General features: G+C 44.8%; 1 protein-coding gene across 1 annotated transcript in view; it reads left to right on the forward strand.

The window, feature by feature from the left end:
- ttll7 (tubulin tyrosine ligase-like family, member 7) overlaps window positions 1-19723 on the forward strand; it is a 69397-nt gene that overhangs the window by 18490 nt on the left and 31184 nt on the right. The window contains exons 8-11 of the mRNA XM_030048997.1: window positions 2373-2531; window positions 14365-14459; window positions 17089-17236; window positions 18501-18574. Of these exons, the coding sequence (XP_029904857.1) occupies window positions 2373-2531; window positions 14365-14459; window positions 17089-17236; window positions 18501-18574 (476 nt within the window). The remainder of the gene's footprint in view (window positions 1-2372; window positions 2532-14364; window positions 14460-17088; window positions 17237-18500; window positions 18575-19723) is intronic.

The raw sequence follows: 19723 nt of genomic DNA on the forward strand, positions 1-19723 counted from the left end.
TGGAGATAAATAAGTTTGGGCACGGGTTATCTCATGCTAAGGTTAGTTAAGGGATCTGGGCCTTTTCTGAATAATTTGCTTTCCTCTTTAAACACACATGTAAACAAACGGTTTAGTTTAATATAGTCTAGTTTGGCCTTTAATTTGATTTTGCCATACATTATCCATCTAGGACTTAAATACCTTATTATTGATAGATGAAGTTATGGCCATATAACTCAGGATGGGATCCTCGCGTTGTGAGATGAACTCAGTGACCAGCAGCCGTCCTGCTGCCTCTGCTGAACTGCAGTAGAAACAGCAGCGATGTGATCAAAACAGCAATGAAATAATAAGAAAACACACAAAAGAAAAAAAAAATATATATAAAATTTGTGCAGATGAGATTTAAAAAAAGTCAGAGAGGCTTTTAAAGCCTCTAAGCTTAAAACAATTACAACACACACAGACACAGACATGTACAGTGCTGGGCACTGGCCATTGCTGGTGGCTCAGGATATAGGAGGATAGGAGAGAGATGATAGGAGCAGGGAAAAACAGTTTCTCTCTCTCTCTCTCTCTCTCTCTCACACACACACACACACACACACACACACACACACAGTGGTCAGAGCTGGGGGCTTAGGGCATAGAGGGAGCAGGTGTTTGTACAGGGCAGCCTGCGGGTTGGAAGGATGGACAGATGGATGGATGGATGGAGGTGTGTATGCGACAGACAGCAGATAGATTTGGGGGTGGGGGGTTGCTGTCTTATCAGGCCGGGGCCAGACCACCCCGCCCCTCCCCTGCACCCAGCAGTCAAACTGGACAGAGCAGAACAGCAGGCTAGCAGTACTGTGTGGGGCTTGACTGGGGAAGGAGGCTTTGCTGTGTGTGTGCGTGTGTGTGTGTATCAGAGTGTATGTTTATCCCATATACACAGTGGGAGGAAGCAGGCAGGTAACAGCCAGCGAATACACGTGCAAACCCTACAGACACACACACACACACACACACACACGCTTGCTTACACATAGAGTGTGAGTAAAGAGCAACCACACAGGCCCCACCAGCATAGTGTAGTGTGTGTGTGTGTGTGTGTGCGCGTGCAAATTTCAAAAGGTTTGTATGTCAGTAACACCAGGAGTTTCAACAAACTGACTGACGTAAAGGATAGGCGAGGTACCCTTATCACACAGCCTCACCGCTTGCTTTAATAACCAGAAACTCACCACTATTTTGTGGCCTCTTGCTAGCCTTCAACGCAGTCCAATCATTTTGGCCTCTCAAAAAACATCAGAAATGCCCTTTTTCAAAACAGGAAACTCACTGTACAGTCAGCTATGTGCTGAAATTGTCCACTATCCCAAAACATTTTTGCAAACCCTGCTTTCTGACAGGTATAATTTTGCATTTATGTCAACATAACCATACCGTTGTGCTGCTAACTCCAAACTGTTCACTGTGACAGGAACTTTACAAATGTTTAGGATGTACCGAGGTCATTATAAAAAGTAGTTTGAGACAAAGTAACAGTAACAGCTAATTTTCAAAAGGTGTTTTAAGTAAATGTAAAAAAACAGATAGACACCCCTGAACTGTACTGTGAGTGTCGTTTTGAAAAAAAAAAGGACATTTAGAATAGTTTTTGAGTGACCAAAATGATTGGACTGTGTCAAAGGCTAGCAAGAGGCCATGAGGCGGTGATGATGACAATTGAAAAATACCCAGCCTATCCTTTAAGTCAGTCATGTATAATTTATACACACATTTATAATAGTTTCTGTGGTTGAAATGGAGTGCCTTGCTGGATTCTTTGAAGGCCAGCTGCTCCAGAGTGGCACTTTTCTCGTCACTAGATCGTGAGGTGGAACCGTACGCCTGTAAATAATGGGAATCGTCATTTTGATACAGCCGGGGTTGAAAAGCACTGAATCTATCTATCCTAAACACAGGAGAACATCACAGGATCGAGTAGCCGTACCTCTGTAAAGCAGGCCTATGTTTCCTGATTAGTCCATTGTCAGAGGCTGGCTCTAAATGTAAAGGTACGGTCATCCTTTGCTACTGGCAGCCTGCAATTAGAGCTGGACTCTAATTGCGCTATTTTCAGTCTAAGAAGGCTTTAATCATCAACTATAGAAATATCACCCACTGTCTGTACAGAGGCACTTAGGGTGAGTGAATGAATGAATGGATGCATGACTAAATAAAAAAGTAAAATGTAAGTTTCTCTTCTTTGATGATGAATGCTGTTTTCTTGCCGCAGCCTGAGAAATCATTTCAACCGGATTGTGGTCTTTTTGCCATTTCGGCTCAGTAATTCTTTTTCTCCTTCTCCCTCTGTGTTTGCGTGCGTGTGTGTGTTTGTTTGTTTGTTTGTGTGCTGCCAGGAGCTGGTAGTGAAGACATTAATAGTGGCGGAGCCCCACGTACTGCACGCCTACCGCATGTGTCGCCCCGGCCAGCCACCAGGGAGCGACAGTGTCTGCTTTGAGGTGCTGGGCTTTGACATCATCCTGGACCGCAAGCTCAAACCCTGGCTACTGGAGGTACAACTGTGTGTGTGTGTGTGTGTGTGTGTGTGTGTGTGTTTATCCTAGCAATTACTTCTCATTGCTGCTGCGGCCAAAAACAGCATTTACAGTTTGGCCTTGCTGGAATAAATGAATGCATTTGCTATACTGGTTAGTGGAATGCTTATTAATTTGGGGATTTTGTTTCTTGTGCTTTCATATGGTGATCTCAAGGCATTTGAATTGTAAAGTAATTCAGTTATTCAGTCTCAATTTGTGTTTTCATTTTATTCATATTAAACTTCTGTATCACTTTTTAACCCCTCACACACACACAAACATTCAAAACAAATATTAATAAAAAAAAAAAAACAAGTATTAATAAAAAATAGAACTGTCACTCTGGACATTCATAAAATGTTATTCCAGTCTCAAAATACTTACTGTAAGATATTTATATTGTCAGGCGCATTGTCACATAGGAAGGGTTGCCCCCTGCTGCCTTGGTTGTCTTGGTGGGTGTGTGTGTGTGTGTGTGTGTCAGTCAGAGAGAGGAGCGCTGCATTCTGTGCAGTCTCACCTGTCCATGCCGCTGGTGAAGTGACAGCGGCTCATAAAGTGATGTAATGTGGCAACAGCGGAATGGAGGGAGACGCTGCTTCACACTGACAGAAACCATAAACACGCTGATTTTGCTATACCGCACACTGTGCAGTCATATACACACACACACACACACACACACAATCACAGTCACAATCCTGCATTTATGCACATCTTTACATAAGGAAAGACTCAACACACTGAGCTGAACATACTGACAAGGCTTGCGCGCATGCACACTCACACATACAGGCTGAGGAGCACACACAGCCACAAATATGCATGCACACATTCCTAAATTTAGACGCATGCACACACACACACACACACGCACGCCCAGTTATAAACCCATAGTTAGAAATGCATGCATTCATACACACCTACGCATTGGTGAAGAAGCTCGCGAGCACAAAGGTACAAGCATGCGTTGACACACAAACGCACAGAAGACACAAACCCCCCTCTACCCATACATACACACGACACACACAGGGGAAGAAATATAGGTCAGACCAGCAGGTTGACTAGCAAGACACCCACCCCGCTGTCTCTCAAGTGTCAGTCATTCAGCAGCGAGGAGCGAGCGCCTAGTCCACTCCAGGATTTCTGCCTCACCGTCCTGATGTCAGCCAGTCAGTTAAAGCGTGACCTAAATCCTTTAACCCAAAGTGGCTGTGCGCCTTTTTTTTTTTTTTTTTGCGCACCCCCCCTCCAACACACACACAAACCGACTCAAAGATGGGAAATGCCTTTGGGATAATTGTTTGTTTTTCCTCCATCACATCAACCCAAATATAAATCTGTCTTTAAAACACTGATTTGGGGGGGAAAAAAGCAAATAAAAGTGATATTTGATAGTCGGTTGGTGTTTTTAGTGGAGTGCTCGTGGAATACGAGCGTTATAATTAGCCTACCCGACTCCTTGTTTTGGGTGGCGTAGTAGTTGTATGACAAAAGGATGTACCGGAGAGGGAAAGAGCGGGTTGTTCCCTCTGACTGCTGGTGCACCGTGGCTGTGTGTGTGTATTTTGGTGCGTGTGTGTGTGCGTGTGAGACAAGGCAAACAGCCGTGAATGCAGTTGTTCCACTCCAGCAGTAATGATCCCCCCTGTGCTACTAGCAGCCCTCCATAACTCTCATCAATTAACATCCTACGCACACACACACACACACACACTACCCTGCTTCTCTTTCACGCAACATTTACAGCAACAATCATTTATTTCTAAAATTCAAGTGATTAGCCAGGGGATAGTTGCTAGCGTAGAAACCCCTCCTCAGTCCCTAACTGCGTACTCTGTCAGGCCTGAAAATAACTTTATTACCACTTTTCTAACCTGTCGGCGCATGCAGCCATTCAGCAGGAACGTGGCACACCACCAGGCCCAAAGGCTTTTTGCCACAAATGGTACCCTATGGCAAGCCCTGAGGTCCAAATTAAATTTTTAAGCAGATCATTTTACAGCGTTTTAGGCTAAATTGAACGGATTTCACCCCGTTTCACCATTTTTTTTTTTTTTTTTTGTCACCCCACTGTGAGTCCGCAAACTGAAAAAATTGTGTCAGAAAGCGCAACTTCAATCCAGGCCGTACAGATTTGTTTTGAGTTTGCATACTTTAGCGGCTCGGGTTTCGTTACCGGTGTCAACCTGAATTTACGCGTGCCAACGCCTCGTCGGGGGGGCTTTAGCCAGACCCTGCGTTCCTGCATCGTCTCCCTCGCTTACTGCTGAAAACGTCGGAGCCGGTTGTCGGACATGCAAACTCGCGGCCAGGAAATGAAAGTTCAACCTGCGTAAACTCAAAGCCAGCCGGATACCTGAATGGTGGATGGTGTCGTATGAAAGAAAGTGTCACATGCCATTACTCCTGCTCTTTGTGTTTGTATTTGTGTGGACCTGTGTGTAGGAGGCAGAGCAGGGAAAAGAAATGTAATGGCGTCGCACATCTTCCAATTACACCTCCAGAAGGTAGTCACCATTTTTTCAGTTTTTTTATTTATTTATTTATTTTTTTTTTTCAACATTGCGTAGTGCTGCAAACACCCTTGATGAGAGGACGTGGTCGCCTTGCTCTCGCGACCACAGCGAGACCCCCAGCTCTTTCCAAATGAACACACACAAAGAGAAATCAGTGGGAATACGCTGAAAATAAATGCCGCCATTCAGGAAGACTGTCCCACGAACCGGCACACACCTGCTAAATAGCTTGTCGCTGGGGTGAAAACAGAGACGGCAGGAGTGATGTTTCCCAAACCAAGGCCAGGCATCAAACAGCCGCATTGTGCTGGGAGCGAGTGCGGGAAAGAGAGAAGATGAGGGAGAAACAGAAAGACAGGCTTTTGTGTGATCCTTATCTTAATTCAGCAGGGTTTTCAACACAGGTTTTACCTCCTATTGACATTCAAAACATCAGCGCTACACCAGTATGCACACACACACACACACACACACACACACACACTCAAATGGCGAAACCCGAGACCGTTCACTTTCATTAAACCAGCCCAGACGGCATCTGTGTCTCGTAGAAGAAAGGCGTTTCACTGAGCCATGATCTTCACCATGCACACAAACACACCCCCCCCGCGCACACACACACACCCACACACACACACATATACATGCACAGTCTGTTTAGGCTGTGGTTTGTGTCGTCTGTGCCAAGGCTTTTGCTTTGAGGCCTTCAGCGAGAGTTTTCTTTATATTGTGAAAGTGCAATTACAAAACACTTGAGGAAAAACAAAATGGAGGCACAGACGCACGGATTGGGTTCATTTTTAGGACAGCCTGACACAAACAGTCCTTATTCATAAATTCCAAACCTGGCGAGCACGTGGTGCCGTGCCTTAAAATCGAGGGTGGGGGGTTGGGTCAAAGAGAACAGCAGGCTTTTCCAAATCCACGGTGAGTCCTAAGGAATGCTTTTACTCATTGGAGAAATATAGCAATGGGACGGCATTATCACCCCTGCTCCCCTTCCCTCCTCTCTCAAGTTGATCCAGGGCCCGTGTGCTGTAAGCCAGCATGACAAATAATGTCAAATGGTGTGAGGGAAAAGAGAAAATACTTTGGGTGCCCAGGAGCGGGGTGCGTGACGGGGGGCAGTGACAGGAGCAACATACATGTGTAAATCAGCTCCTTTAAATGATCCGCCCGGTCCGTTTGGGCCAGAACCCGACCGAGAGCGCAATTTATTGCTCTCACAAGGTCCTGATGGGAGTTTGCTGCTCCCGATGTCAGGTCCAGCGGACTACCTGTCGAGACCCGGCCTCATTATAGGCTCTGGCACACTTCATGTTTTTTTATTTGCCGTCCGGCCTGCATGCAGAAAAAAAAAGCTCCAGCTGGTTGGCTCTAAATAAGAAGGAACAAGTGTTTGTAGCGAGCGAGAATAATTAGAAACCTGGCAGGTCGCTGCGAGGCTGTCTCTCTCCCGTGCTGGGCGCCGGGCAGCTCAAAGGCCGGTTGGCCTGCTTGTTAGGGGCAGGGTCGGTGTGTGTGTGAGCATGAGCGGGAGTGTGTGCATGTGTGTGTGTGCGCGCCGAGCAAGTGTGTGATATCTGTGTTCACTCCGCACAAGAACAAGTCTGTGAACGCATACGGCCGCGGGCGTTTTGTGTTTAAGTGTGTTTCTGCGAGTGTGTACACCATGCGTTTTGGTGTGTGTCCCTTTGTCCCTCTTGGGTAAGTCCTCTGTAGGGTGCATACGCGTGTGGGGTTCGCCACTCTGATCTGCCTTCCATCAAACCATAGCCGGTCCTTTCATTCACCCAGAGGGGCTGCGAGGACTTGCACTTTGAAAACACACAAACAGGCCAAGTAAATAAGCACTGGAGCAAGAAGGAGGGCGAAGAAGAACAGAAGGTGGAGGAGGGGCAAGCTTATTTTCCGCCATTCTCGGTGTTACATATTGCATTGTTGAGCATCAAAATGCCATCACACCCTCAATCTAAGGCCGCAGAACAGGCATGCATACACAAAAGAAGACACATGCGCGGAAACACACCCTCAGTATATCACCGCTCTCCTTTCCAGGGTTTGTTTGTTGGCGGCTGCAACATAATTGCCACCCCTCTGTCCATCCCCCCCCCCCCCCCCCCCCCCCCCCCCCCTCTCTCCAGGACGGGGTGTGCAGAGTGATTGGCAGCTAATGAGGCTGGCGTGTTGGGGTCAAGCCTGGCACTGGTTTGTTTGTGTGTGTGTGTGTGTGCGTGTGAACGTGCAGCGCGACAGCAGACTGCAGCTGGACCACGGCCCCAGCGGCAGTGACTCCTCGCCCGGCACCGGCCTTCCTCCAACTTTCTTTCCTTTCACCGCTCCCTGCCCAATTGTTTCAAGATGAGTTTGGTTTGCCCGTCTCTCCCTGGAAGCCAACATAATCCAGACTTCCTTTTCTTCCGCAGGAGTGTGTGCATGCGGGTGTGTGTTTGTTGCGGGATTTTGTTTGTGGGGAGTTTATACTTGGCACTGGCGCGTGTAAACAAATGCCACTATATGCATGTGTGCATACATATTTTTAAATATGCTGCAACATGGAAGCTATTAACCTTTGCCGGTACAGTACCATGTAATCTCTCCCCACTCTCCCTTACACACACAACAGAGACACACACCTTTCCATTACAAACTACAGCTGCCTTCGTTTGAAAATACACACTGCAGCCTTGTTCATTTCCAATGTGGAATAAGTTGTGGCTCACACTTGTTTAAGCTTTCCAAAAGAACTGTTTGATTGATGCAGAATAAAATATAAAAAGTATGTTTTTTTTTTTTTAATATTTTCACAGAACTCTTAACAGTAGTCGTTTAAATTTTGGGAGAAGGCTTTGAAGCACGGTCGCCCTGCCTCCCAGATATTTTCTCAGGAAATTCGAGAGGTGTTTTCAAACCCCTGGAACATCCCAGCGGAACATAATTATGTATTCAAGGTGATTAAGAAGGAATTGACGTGCTCCCCCCGCGCTCTCCAAATAATATTCAACCCCTCACGATTGAATTTTCCCGGGTGAAAAATGATAGGGAGAATACATACAGTTGGATATACTCAATTATCGTCTCGTGTCTCTCTTTCCCCCCCATCCACCTTTCGTTCTCCCTTTGCCTTTGATTAATCTTTGGCACTTAGTGGAATTCATTCTTATTTTAAATGTCCATGGATATCGTCCTTACCTCTAAGGGGGCGTCTTACCTTTTCTGAACCCTAGGTGGCAGTAGTTACCTGCAAGCTGCTCCCTGGCTCATAAGAGGTTTATTAAAGAATAATTAGAATGATGTATGGGACTGTCTGTCTCTATCCACATCCATTTTCCCCCAACATGACTATTTCATGGAATAAGTATCAAATTAGGAGCGCGTAGGCCTCGTATGTGGGGCAGTTGAAAACACACCCCAACGTTTAGTCATTTATCATCAGGCATGTATGGCAGTAGTGACTGTGTGTGTGTGTGTGTGTGTGTGTGTGTGTGTGTGTGTGTGTGTGATTGAAAGGGAAGATATATATTCCTGCGCGTCTGAGTGACTGGGATGGAACTGAAGTGTGTGCGTGTGCAAGCGTGTGAGAGATTGAAAGGGAAGATATATATCCTTGCATGTTTATGAGTCACTCTGGTGGATCTGAAGTATGTTTTATTGATGTGGGAGATATATATTCTTGCATGTTTGTGAATGTTGAGGTGAGAATCAAGAGTGTGTGTGTGTGTGTGTGTGTGTGTGTGTGTGTGCGTTGGCTGTGTGACTGTCTGTCTCCATTCTTTCCTTGTGCGACTGCCTGCTTTCCTTTCTTGTGAGTTTGTGAATCCCTATGTGTGTCTTCCAAAAAACAAACAAACACCTCTTCACACGACCATGCCAGTAACTCTGGTTACTGGTGATTAAGCTAAGTGTTGGTACACACACACACACACACACACACACACACACGCTCCCAGAGCCTTTACCAGCAGCTCAACAGTCTCAGTTAGAGTTTCCCGTGTGCCGGAGCGGACCACTAAGAAACACCACAAAAGGAACAAAACGGTGATTGATAAGGCGGCTGAAACGGGAGAGCGACTTAACAGGGTGGCCTGCTGTCTGTCTCTGCGTCGCTCTCCCGCTCTCATTCCCTCTCCCTTTGTCATTCCACCATTGTGCGGCAACAAACACTCCATTCTGACAGCGGTTGAACTGTGCCGATACCCTCGAGTGTGCAGGGCAGGACGGGAACCTTGTCAAAGCAGCACTTGTTTACACTCTGCCGGGAATAATAAGGAGGGGTCGTTTTTCTGAACCGATTAATCATGAGTAGCCCCCGCGCTTGTTTGACGAGTATTCCGGACGCACAATGGATGCCGATGCGGGGAAGCAATTTGTTGCAGAAAGAAAGCAGCTGATTGTTGTTCTTCCGTTGCCGTCGCTATGTTATTACGGTTGGTGTGACACAGCAGAGGCCAGAGGCTTCTCACAGGCTGGAATGCCCACTGTGTATTCAACAGTGAGTCACGTGATCATGCTATTTTAATTGGGTTTAATTTTAAAGTGTGATATTGAAGTGGGAGATACAGTTGTAAACTCACAAATAGGTATGTAAGAGTTTGAGTCCACTCTCTAGGTGTGCACAAGTGGCAGAGTAGTATGTATGTAAGGCCAGAGCACCCTTGAGCAATATACTCTTTTGTGCTTAGGCGGAGTGGGAGGGGGGCACCCAAGCTGGCTGCTCCTGTGCCCCAACCAGAGGGGGGAAACAGAATTATCAAATCAAATAAGCCATGAAAAACCTGCTGGCTGCACTCTGCCCCTCTGTTTGTTCTTTAGTACCAGTAATAAAGATCAGGAGACAGACCTGCACTGCACTTCATAGACAATTCAAACCAAATGGACGATTTGGAAAAAAATAAAAGTGTAATAAAGCCCCCCACCAGGAAGCTTTCTTTCGCAATTGCCTTCATAAACATTGGCAGGTTATTTATGCATCAAAGAAGCACACATCCAGGTGCAGAAAATAAGAAAAAAGAGGCGCATGTCCTGTGCGTGCTGGTGCTCTGCAGCTCATTCTCTGATCTTGGCATGTGTAATTGGATGATACAATGAGGAAAAACCTGCTCTGTGCAAAATTACAGACTGACATGCTCCTTTTCCTGCATGCACATTCTGATGTTTGATTGATTTGAAATTTGGGAGACGTCGGTGTGATGCCGGGCCGGAGCGGGAGTAGAGAGGAATTTCTAATCTTTTCATCTGACATGGGCTCCTTTAAGACCCTGCCAGAGTCACTTAAGGAAATCAGAGCGGGGGGTTTGGGAGCCTGCGGGGGTTCATTAGGACCAGACTGGCCCAACTTCCTTCCACCAGAGACGAAAAGGAGAACACGGAAAGACGGGGAGAAAAACGAATGACAGAGGTAACGACCAGAGAGTGAGGGATAGCAAGAAATACCAGTGTAGGGGGAATGAGTGACCAGAGAGAGAGAGAGAAAGAACTGAGAGGCGGTGAGAGACGGAGTGGGAAGAGAACGAAAACAGAAGAAGAGTACGACAGGCGGAGAGTAAAAGGAGAGAGTTGAAAGATTGAGGGGGAGCAAAGAGAGACAGCGAGTGCTGCGATGCCAGTCTACCCCGTGACAGTTTGACACCACAAATCAAACTGAGAAATGAAGACAAGCAACGAGAAAAAGCGTCGCCAGGATCACTGCCAGTCTGGCTGTTACCTATAGGCTACGGCACTCTAAAGCCATACTCTTTTCATTGTGGCTGTCATATCAGGGAGTGCTATAAATGAAAACAGACCCTTTCCCTCCTTTTCTTTTGTAGTGTGTGTTTCTTTCTTTTTTTTTTCTCCTTAGGTAAGTGGTACTGTAGGTGGAAGTGTACTTCTGTCCTTCCCGGCACACAGAGGAATGTATTGTAGGCGTCACTCCATTGAGTGAAAGAGCTGGATAGGCTCTCTTGTTTCTTTTCTCCTTTTTGCTCTGGAAGACATTCATCACCTACCCCTCCCCTCCTTCTGATACACTGCAAAAACTCAAAATCTTACCAAGATTATTTGTCTTATTTCAAGTCAAAAATGTCTTATTTCTAGTCAAAATATCTCATTACACTTAAAAAAAGACATGATCACCTCAGAAGTAAATTGTTTTTAGACAATTTTCACTTGTTTCAAGTGAAAATTTGCTTGTTTCATTGGCAAAATTTGCCAGTGGAAAAAGTGAAAATTCACTTGAAATAAGTGAAAATTAGCTAGAAACAAGAAACAAATTTTGCCAATGAAACAAGCAAATTTTCACTTGTTTCAAGCAAATTTTCACTTGAAACAAGAGACAATTGTCTAAAAACAAGTTACTTCTGAGGTGATCATGTCTTATTTTAAGTGTAATGAGATATTTTGACTAGAAATAAGACATTTTTGACTTGAAATAAGACAAATAATCTTGGTAAGATTTTGCATTTTTGCAGTGTAAATGGTTGCTGTGTAGAAAAACACACGCGTGGATGCAAATACACACTCACACACATGCATACACACCCAGTGCCGTAGATTTTGGAGTTCCCTTGCGGTGCTCGGGGATCTATGCTCTGAACTAGTCGACAAGACCCAGGTTAGCAGCGCCCAGTGGGCTCAGAGCAGGTTAGAGAGCGAGCTCAGGTTAACGTAGCCAGCTACAGCTCGGGCTGAGGTCTCTTGAGCTCTTATGCTCTTTTTCAGCTATGCCCCGCTTCACACTTACACTTGGGAGTTCCTTTGTATCACAACCGCCTCTTGGCCAATGAACAGCTCCACAACAAGTGTAGGGTTTAAGTGCCTTGCTCAAGGACAGTGGACAGCTTCACTGATCCACTTTATCCTGCCCATATTTTCTAGCCTTTTTGCTCGATTCAAACAAGTCAGTCATAAACCCTTTACTTTGGGCAATACAGTACACAGTCAGGTTCGGTCAGTCCTCAGGGCCCTGCTTGTGATGTAAATATTATCTCACGGCAACGTTCTCAAGTCTGCCACACACCAGTAAGCACCTTTGTGTCAGGATTAGCAAAGGCTAGCCCAGGCGAAGGAGAAAGGAGACACGGAGTGTGTGAGAGTTAGCCCTGCAACCCTTGAGAAGCTTTCCACATCTCTCTCTTTCCTGTGAAGGAGCTTTAGGGCTTTGTTGCTCATTTTCAGCCTCAAATCATCACTGTTTCAATTTGCCTGATGTTGCATGCTGAGCTGTTTTCTCATTGGCCTCTTCTGGTGTCCTGCGACCTGCAACTGGACTCCTGATTGGCAGATAGAACGGATTTTATGATCCGCTGTGAGACCTGTGATTGGCTCAGCAGCGCTTTGTGATTTAGTTCATGACTTGTGATTGGCTGTTGTGCAGCTTCAATGTGTTCTACTGTATCCAGCTGCTTTTTTTTGGTGAAGGAAGATAGGAGCAGGAGGAATACTGTTGCTGACACAAAAACTCCTTCTGACTGCAGATTAAGGCTACTGGGAAAGAGGAAATTCCAGAAACACTCAGCAGCAATTTTGATCATAAAAACAGACACGTTTTAGCACATGGTCTTTGTCATGAATTATAAACCAGTTCATAGAGAAGCAAATTCCAAAAACACACACACACACACACACACACATACACTCAAATCAAAACAGTAAAGTAGACAAGAGAGAATGGCATTGAGCTGCCAAACGATTACTTACAGATAAAGCCTTACTGAAACAAGAAAAAATTAAATAAATCAAGTGGGGAGTGTACAAATATCTTCAGACAAGAGTTAATAGTGACTCAGTGCCAGTCTGAAATTATGTATGCCTTATACCAGACACGCATGTATTTTCATCTTTCCCAGGGAGTACCTACATTGAAAACACACAAAAAAAAATCTCATCCTGTCAGTATTGTGTCCCACACAGGTCCCAACTGGATTATTAGATTTTTGCTTCTCAGTATTCTGGCCACCTTGATATCGGATGAAGTTGTGCCAAAATACCATTTGAATCGCAGATTAAGGTTACCACGGGAAATAAGATTGGAGCCCAGCGATTCAGGTTGCACCTTTAAGTCGGATATCTCTCTCTGTGTTTAAACTCGGGGCTGTTGAATTATTCATGATGGACATGTGTGCTCATACACATACGCCCCGGCACACCTTTATTAAACCTATTACAAATGGACTGACACCAGTCTGCACCATCCATACCATTGTTCCTACCCGCAAAAAGGAAATATGTGATTTGAGCATTCGGCCCACCAGGCGACCTGTGTTATCTCAGCGCTCAGGGTTTTCAACCTGAGCCAACCTCTAGGCGGGTGTCTGTTGCACTGTCATTTGAACTCACCTCTTAGGCAGAAAGCAATCCAATCAGGGCTGCCAGCCCTCTTCACCCTCCCCTCAGCCTCCCTTCATCCTTTCCTCCTCTTCCATTCACTGGCCCTTTTGTTGTCTCACACAATCTCTTTACCACCTGGGGAGAGAGACACAGGGAGCATAACAAAGAGAAAAAAGGAAGAATTGATTTTGTCGTGTCAGGTATTATAATTGATATCTGAATACCTTGCACCAACGCTGGAAATCACTCTTTTAAGAGAGCTGCGCTGCTCTTAGATTTCTCCCTGGGCGACGCCAGCTTTTGCACCTCAAATCAGAGGTGGCTTATTCTACCCCGGGTTCCACCGACTTTCTCCGAGTGCTCTTGGCTGCATATGGTGGCATTAAGCTGTTATAATTCGGTGATGCTCACAAAGAGATATGTGGCCGTGGTCGTGTCAGTGGGTGTTGGCACAGACTGGCTGTCGCACGCAGGACGTGCGAGGGGGGGCGTAAGTAGGTTACAAAGTCATGTGCCGCTCTCTGTGGTTGCGGCTCAACAGGGCAGGGTCAGTTATGTGGTGACAGCTTAACCTAACACACAAGCATATACACACACGCGCTTGCACACACGGATGTAGGCTCATGTACATGCACAAGCATACACACATCAATGCCAGGCAAGATTCATGCCCAGGCAAAGGCCAAGAGTCCTGAGGTGTCCTTTAAAGCAAAAAAGAAAAAAACAAACAAACAAAAAAAAACTCCCCACTGTCCCTGTGTCTTCTCAGCTCCTCCTCTCCTTCGTTCTCTCCTTTTTGTAGGAACAGATCTCTTCTTCTTTTTTTTTTTTTTTTTTTAAAGATGCCCTAAATCCACTCTTGTAATTGCATCGCATTTGTCTCTACTGACTTGAGAAAAAAGGGGAAAACACAAAAGAGTCAAAGAAAGAGAAAAATAGAGTATTCTCTCACTGTTTTTCTCTCCTCTCTTCTCCGGTAGATCAACAGAGCTCCGAGTTTTGGGACTGATCAGAAGATTGATTACGACGTGAAGAAGGGAGTGCTGCTCAACGCTCTCAAACTGCTCAACATTAGGTACTGTTCCACAGTCATACACACACACACACACCCACACACACATGTGTACAGACAGGCACAGATGAAATTCCTCTAGAGGCCCATTAACTTTCAAGTACAGAGGCAGGCAAAGCTCACATCAAACTTTATTTTACAAGGTCCTGAATGTTTAAAGAGCCAGATCGATTCCCCCATGTTTTTTAAATTTTATTATTTTTGTGTGTGTGTGTGCGTTCGGCAACCCTGAAAACTTCAGAATTACTTTGATGAATGGCACCGTTCGGCCGATACCTTGTTTTAGCCTCAGACTGATGTCACAGGAGATGGTCGAGCATTTGTTTATCAGGTTTTCGCTTCGGACAAAAACCCGACGTCCTTGTAGACGTGCGGGTTGGCGTTGCTGCGAGGAAAAGAATGGCCAAACTACAAAGCTATTGCCTCTCCATTGTGCTCTTTCTGCGTCCTTCAATCAAGTACAATGCGTGTGTGAGTGTGTGTTTTTGTGTGTGTGTGTGTGTGCGCGTGTGTTTATGTCTGTTTGGATGTTGTTCAATTGTACTGTAGCTTATGCTGCCTGCATTGGAGTGTTTACTGTTCTGTATGTGATCTGTGTGTTTATGTGCTTACTATTTGCTGTGTCCATTTTTGTCCATTGTGTGCTGTGGGTGTGTTTGTTTTCCTCCATGTGTATATGTACTTTGTGTGTGTGTGTGTCTGTGTTTTTCTGTCCCTTGGCTACAGTGACTCCGCTGATTGATAATCTTCGACCAGACCTCTAGATCTCTGTTTCTCTCTCTGTGCTTATCCTCCTCTCACGGCTCTAAATATAGTCACACACACACACGCACACATGCAAAAAAAAAAAAAACACAAAACACACACATATAGGATCAAATGCATGCACCACCATAGATCTATAGTGGCCATGTGTGCTACGCAGCGCAGCCACCCTACATAAAAACTCCCTCCACCCTCCCGCCTGGCTTCAGTCGACACAAACAAATCCCTTATCAGAATGATTTGTTTCATGGCTGATGTTTGCTGTGTTCCCACAGATTAAAAGGGGAGATTTGATTATTTCGTGACAAATAAATCTTAGGGGGCCTTGAAAGGCGGTGGGGAGCTCTTTCCACCAGACAAACTGCTTATGTTCACGCTGGAGTGAATGAGGGCTTTGTTTCACTCCGCTCACTTTCTCCTTATATAGTAATGGCTTCGCTTCCCTAAAGGGAGGGCTTGGTGGGGTGTAGAGGTGGGGCCGGCTCTCCGCTTGGCTCCCAACACCAACTGTATCAACGCGGGATCAATTCAGACCCGTCCGAGCATGGACATTGACAAACCTCGGCCCCCCAACAGCACTCAATATCCAATTTAAAGGGCCAGCGATTGACTAAAATGAATTGCCCCTTCTCCAGCACGCGACTGCCCACTTGTTCAGAATTAGCCCGTCTGCTCCTGTTCATCCTGAGTGTTGCTGTTTTGTTTGTGTCTTGACTGTATCACTCTGTCTATATTAGTAGGTGTTTTTGTCTTTTTTTTTTTTTTTTAACCACAATATTGCAGCACTATGATCATCTTTCCGGTTCCATCAGTTAAGAGTGAGACCTGTGTGCTGTCAAACTTTGTCACAATTTACAGCACTCAAGAAAATCAATTTTTACGAATTGCATTCATTCTTTATCAAGTCACATCTCATCAACAAAATTATGTAAAAGTTGGATTACTGTACACATAATTTGAACTGGGAATCGCTGTACCCAAGATGTTTCACCTCCCACAATCCTTGTGTGGATTCAGAAAGAGCAATGTGTCATCATTACACTGAACTGACGAGTGAAGTTTGAGCTAGGAACCAGTGGAAAGGGGAAGGACTATTTAAACGGGTTAAGACAAATTGATTTCGATGGCAATGCATTTGTCTCTTAACAATAGCAACGATGTGTGGCAGAGGACAAGATGAAGATGATTTATTAAATATTGAAATGCGGGAAAACATGAGAGCCTTGGAAGGAAGTGAGAGAAAACATCAATTTTAACATCTGTATTCCTGCTTGGTCTCCTCCCCCCTCTTTCTGGTCCCCCCATTCCCTTACATTTCTGTTTATGCACCAAATCATGACTGATACTACTGGCCAATATTGGCTCATGACAGATATATCAGTATGGAAGTAAATGTTCGCCAATATGCAAAAAAGAAACAAACAAACAATGAAACAAAAAAAAAAAAACAAGAGTACATATTGTAGTAAAAAGCACTTGAGATCATTTTAAAACAGTGTCACCATTAAATGGTTTGTCCAGCAGACTGCAGTGTTTGCAATATTTTGTATCGCACATGAGTTGAATCACAGCTGAGCAGATGGTAGTACAGATTGTGTTTGGAAGTTAAGAAGTTTACTGTTCAACTGTAAAATATCAAGACATATCTCTATTACAACTATTTGATGATTCTCTCCTGCTAATATGTTTTTTTTCATGTAGAAAAAATATCAGCCAATTTATTGTTATCAGAAGTTATTTATTCTTAGATTTTGATATCGGCCCTAAACATACGGTATCATTTTGGCTGTACTATGCACTATGGCGTTGTAAAAAAAAAAAAAAAAAACAAAAAAAAAAAAAAACAATTTTTTTTTTTTTTGTCCAGGGCAAGTGATAAGAAGCGAAACCTGGCTCAGCAGAAGGCAGAGGCACAGAGACGGCTGTACGGACACGGCTCCATGAAGAAACTCTCTGCCTCCTCTTCTGACTGGGAGAAACAGCGCCACACACTGGAGCGAAGGAGAGAAGAGCTGGTATGCCGTAAACAAACGTACAAATAAACAATTGTAGCCTACTTGTTTTGATCAAGGCAAGATTTGCTGAAAAAGATTCTGTTTTAAATTTGTCAGACAAATGGACCGTGCAGCCACAGTCCACCGACCAGCTGCACTGGAGCATCTGGGAGGCTAAAACTCATGTACAAAGTTTATGCACTCTGACTCTGGTCAACAGTGGAGAGCAATACTCATTAATTTTGCCACCCAGATTTCCAAAGCAGTCTAGGGACTGAAAATGTGACCTTCCAGTCATAAGCCCCTTTCATAAGTCATAAGCCACCTTCTAAGCTTTGTAGGCCACCTCAAAACGAGCCCAGTGGTAGAACACTGTCTTGGTTTGAAGTGCTCATCAGAGACTGGCTCGCTCTTATTTAGTAAAAGCATGAATCATTCTCTGAAAAACCAAAAACCACAAACCTCCAAGGCAAGAACAAATTTAGAATTCTTATTTTATTGGCCAATTTCATCTCAATAAACGACCAAACAATGCACCAATGCGCTGCGGCACAGGCAGGCTTTCCTCAGGGTTGAAACGATAAAAGTGAGGGGGGAAAAAATAGAAGAAAGTCATAAAGTGCTTCATATATTTCTTACTTGGCATCAAAAAAGAGAAAGTTTTCTGAGACAAGCATACCATTTAATTATTTGCTCTTTGATGTGAAGGGGTCGGGGAGCTTTCTGCGTCCGTCTGGGTGGAAAGTGGCAGCTCCTTGTACCTAACGCTTCCCACCCCCTTGATTAGCCTTTTGATCAGCTACAGCAGTAATCAGTGGGAGTAAGGAAGGATGGCGCAGAGGTGCTATTTTAAAAAGGGCACAACCACAACTTTAAGTGCTGTTATACCTGCAGTGTGAGACAAGGCTGAGGTCTATTGAAGGTGCGTGGCGCTCAGTGCTCAGCGATACTGCAGTGCCTGTAATTAGAGAGAACCTCCTCCCTGCTGCTTGATGTCAAATTTGACCAACTGACCTCCACAATTATACCTTTATAATGCATTAATACAATAGAGTGGGTGAACAAAACAGAATTATGAATCAGTAATGGGTGGGACTTTTTCAACTCTTCCTTTCCCTCTTTGCTCTCTTTTTAAAGCTTCATTCCTTTCACTTTCTAAAAGAGGAATGATTAATTTTGCTCAGTGTAACACAGATTTAGGTTTAAGGGTTGGGTGGGAGTAAAGGGTGACTTTCACTTGAAAGATTTACTCCGTTTTCCTGTTTCTTATCCCCCCTCTTTCCAGAAAGAGCGGCTGGCACAGGTCCGCAAGCAGATCTCAAGGGAGGAGCATGAAAAGCAACATCTGGGGAACTACAGGTAAGGAAGAGGCACACAGGCAGGGACACCAGTGCCAGCTCCGCTTACATTTCTGGGGTCATCTGCAGAGCGCCAGGCTCTCGGGAGGATAAATAATACCGCTGTGGAGAGAACATGGCAAAGAGAACGCCTAATGTTTTGAGAGCGTGAGACAGAAGGGTTATGAGCAGAAGAACATGCAAGAAAGATAAAAAAGGAGATGGAGGTAGTATGTAGTTGCAAGGTTCAAGTTGTTAATCCTCTATGTGCAAACAGTGTTAAGTTTGCATATATTGTGTGTATATATATATATATATATATATATATATATATATATATATATGTTGTGCATATGTTGTCTGTCTACTGCAGACTACACTCCCTCTCCTTCTTCCCTTATAGCTCCTTTCTTTCCTCTTCGAGCTCTAGCTGAGACCTTAGAAAACATGCAGCATGTCAATTTTTAATAGTCACCTCACAGACAGAGCAGATACCACCTTAGAGCATGACTCAGCAACACCGACTTCTGATTTGCCGCTTGTCCCTTGTAAATAGTTAATGTTCCTTCACTCTCTTAGTCGCTCTCCCTGCCTCTCTTTCTCTCTTTCTCCACTCTTAACAGACACACACACATATTTCCAAGTATTGCTTTTCTCTCTCTTCTTTCTTTCAACTTTTTCCGTCACTATTGCGCAAACACACATGTGCAAGCAGGGAGATGCACACACACTCACACACAAACACACACACACCCTTACACAATTGGCTCATACGCTCACCCACCTCTTCTCACTGTCTCCCCACAGCCTCTCTGTCACTTAAGTGACTTCTTGACTCATCACTTGACTGAATGGCTAGTCAGAATTCTGATCACAGCCCGCATGAAGTGCTGTCACCTCCCTCCTCTTCTCCGACAGGCAGTCAGACAGTCAATCAGACAGGCTGAGGTCTGTCTGGAGCACTCCTAATAAAGACCTCTTAACATTCGAATGCTGTCCCGGCACAGCACTGGCGTCTGATTAACACAGCTCCTCATTAGAGTAGTTCCACTAATGAACTTACTTTCCCAGCTATTAGGTGAAACTTACGTCGGGTTGTCACCATTTTGCTTTTTAACAAAACCAAAGGATAAAGTGACTTGAAAGATAACGTGGACTAGACTGAAGGTTG

The sequence above is a fragment of the Myripristis murdjan genome, chromosome 4 (genome assembly GCF_902150065.1).
Source record: "Myripristis murdjan chromosome 4, fMyrMur1.1, whole genome shotgun sequence".
NCBI lineage: Eukaryota > Metazoa > Chordata > Actinopteri > Holocentriformes > Holocentridae > Myripristis > Myripristis murdjan.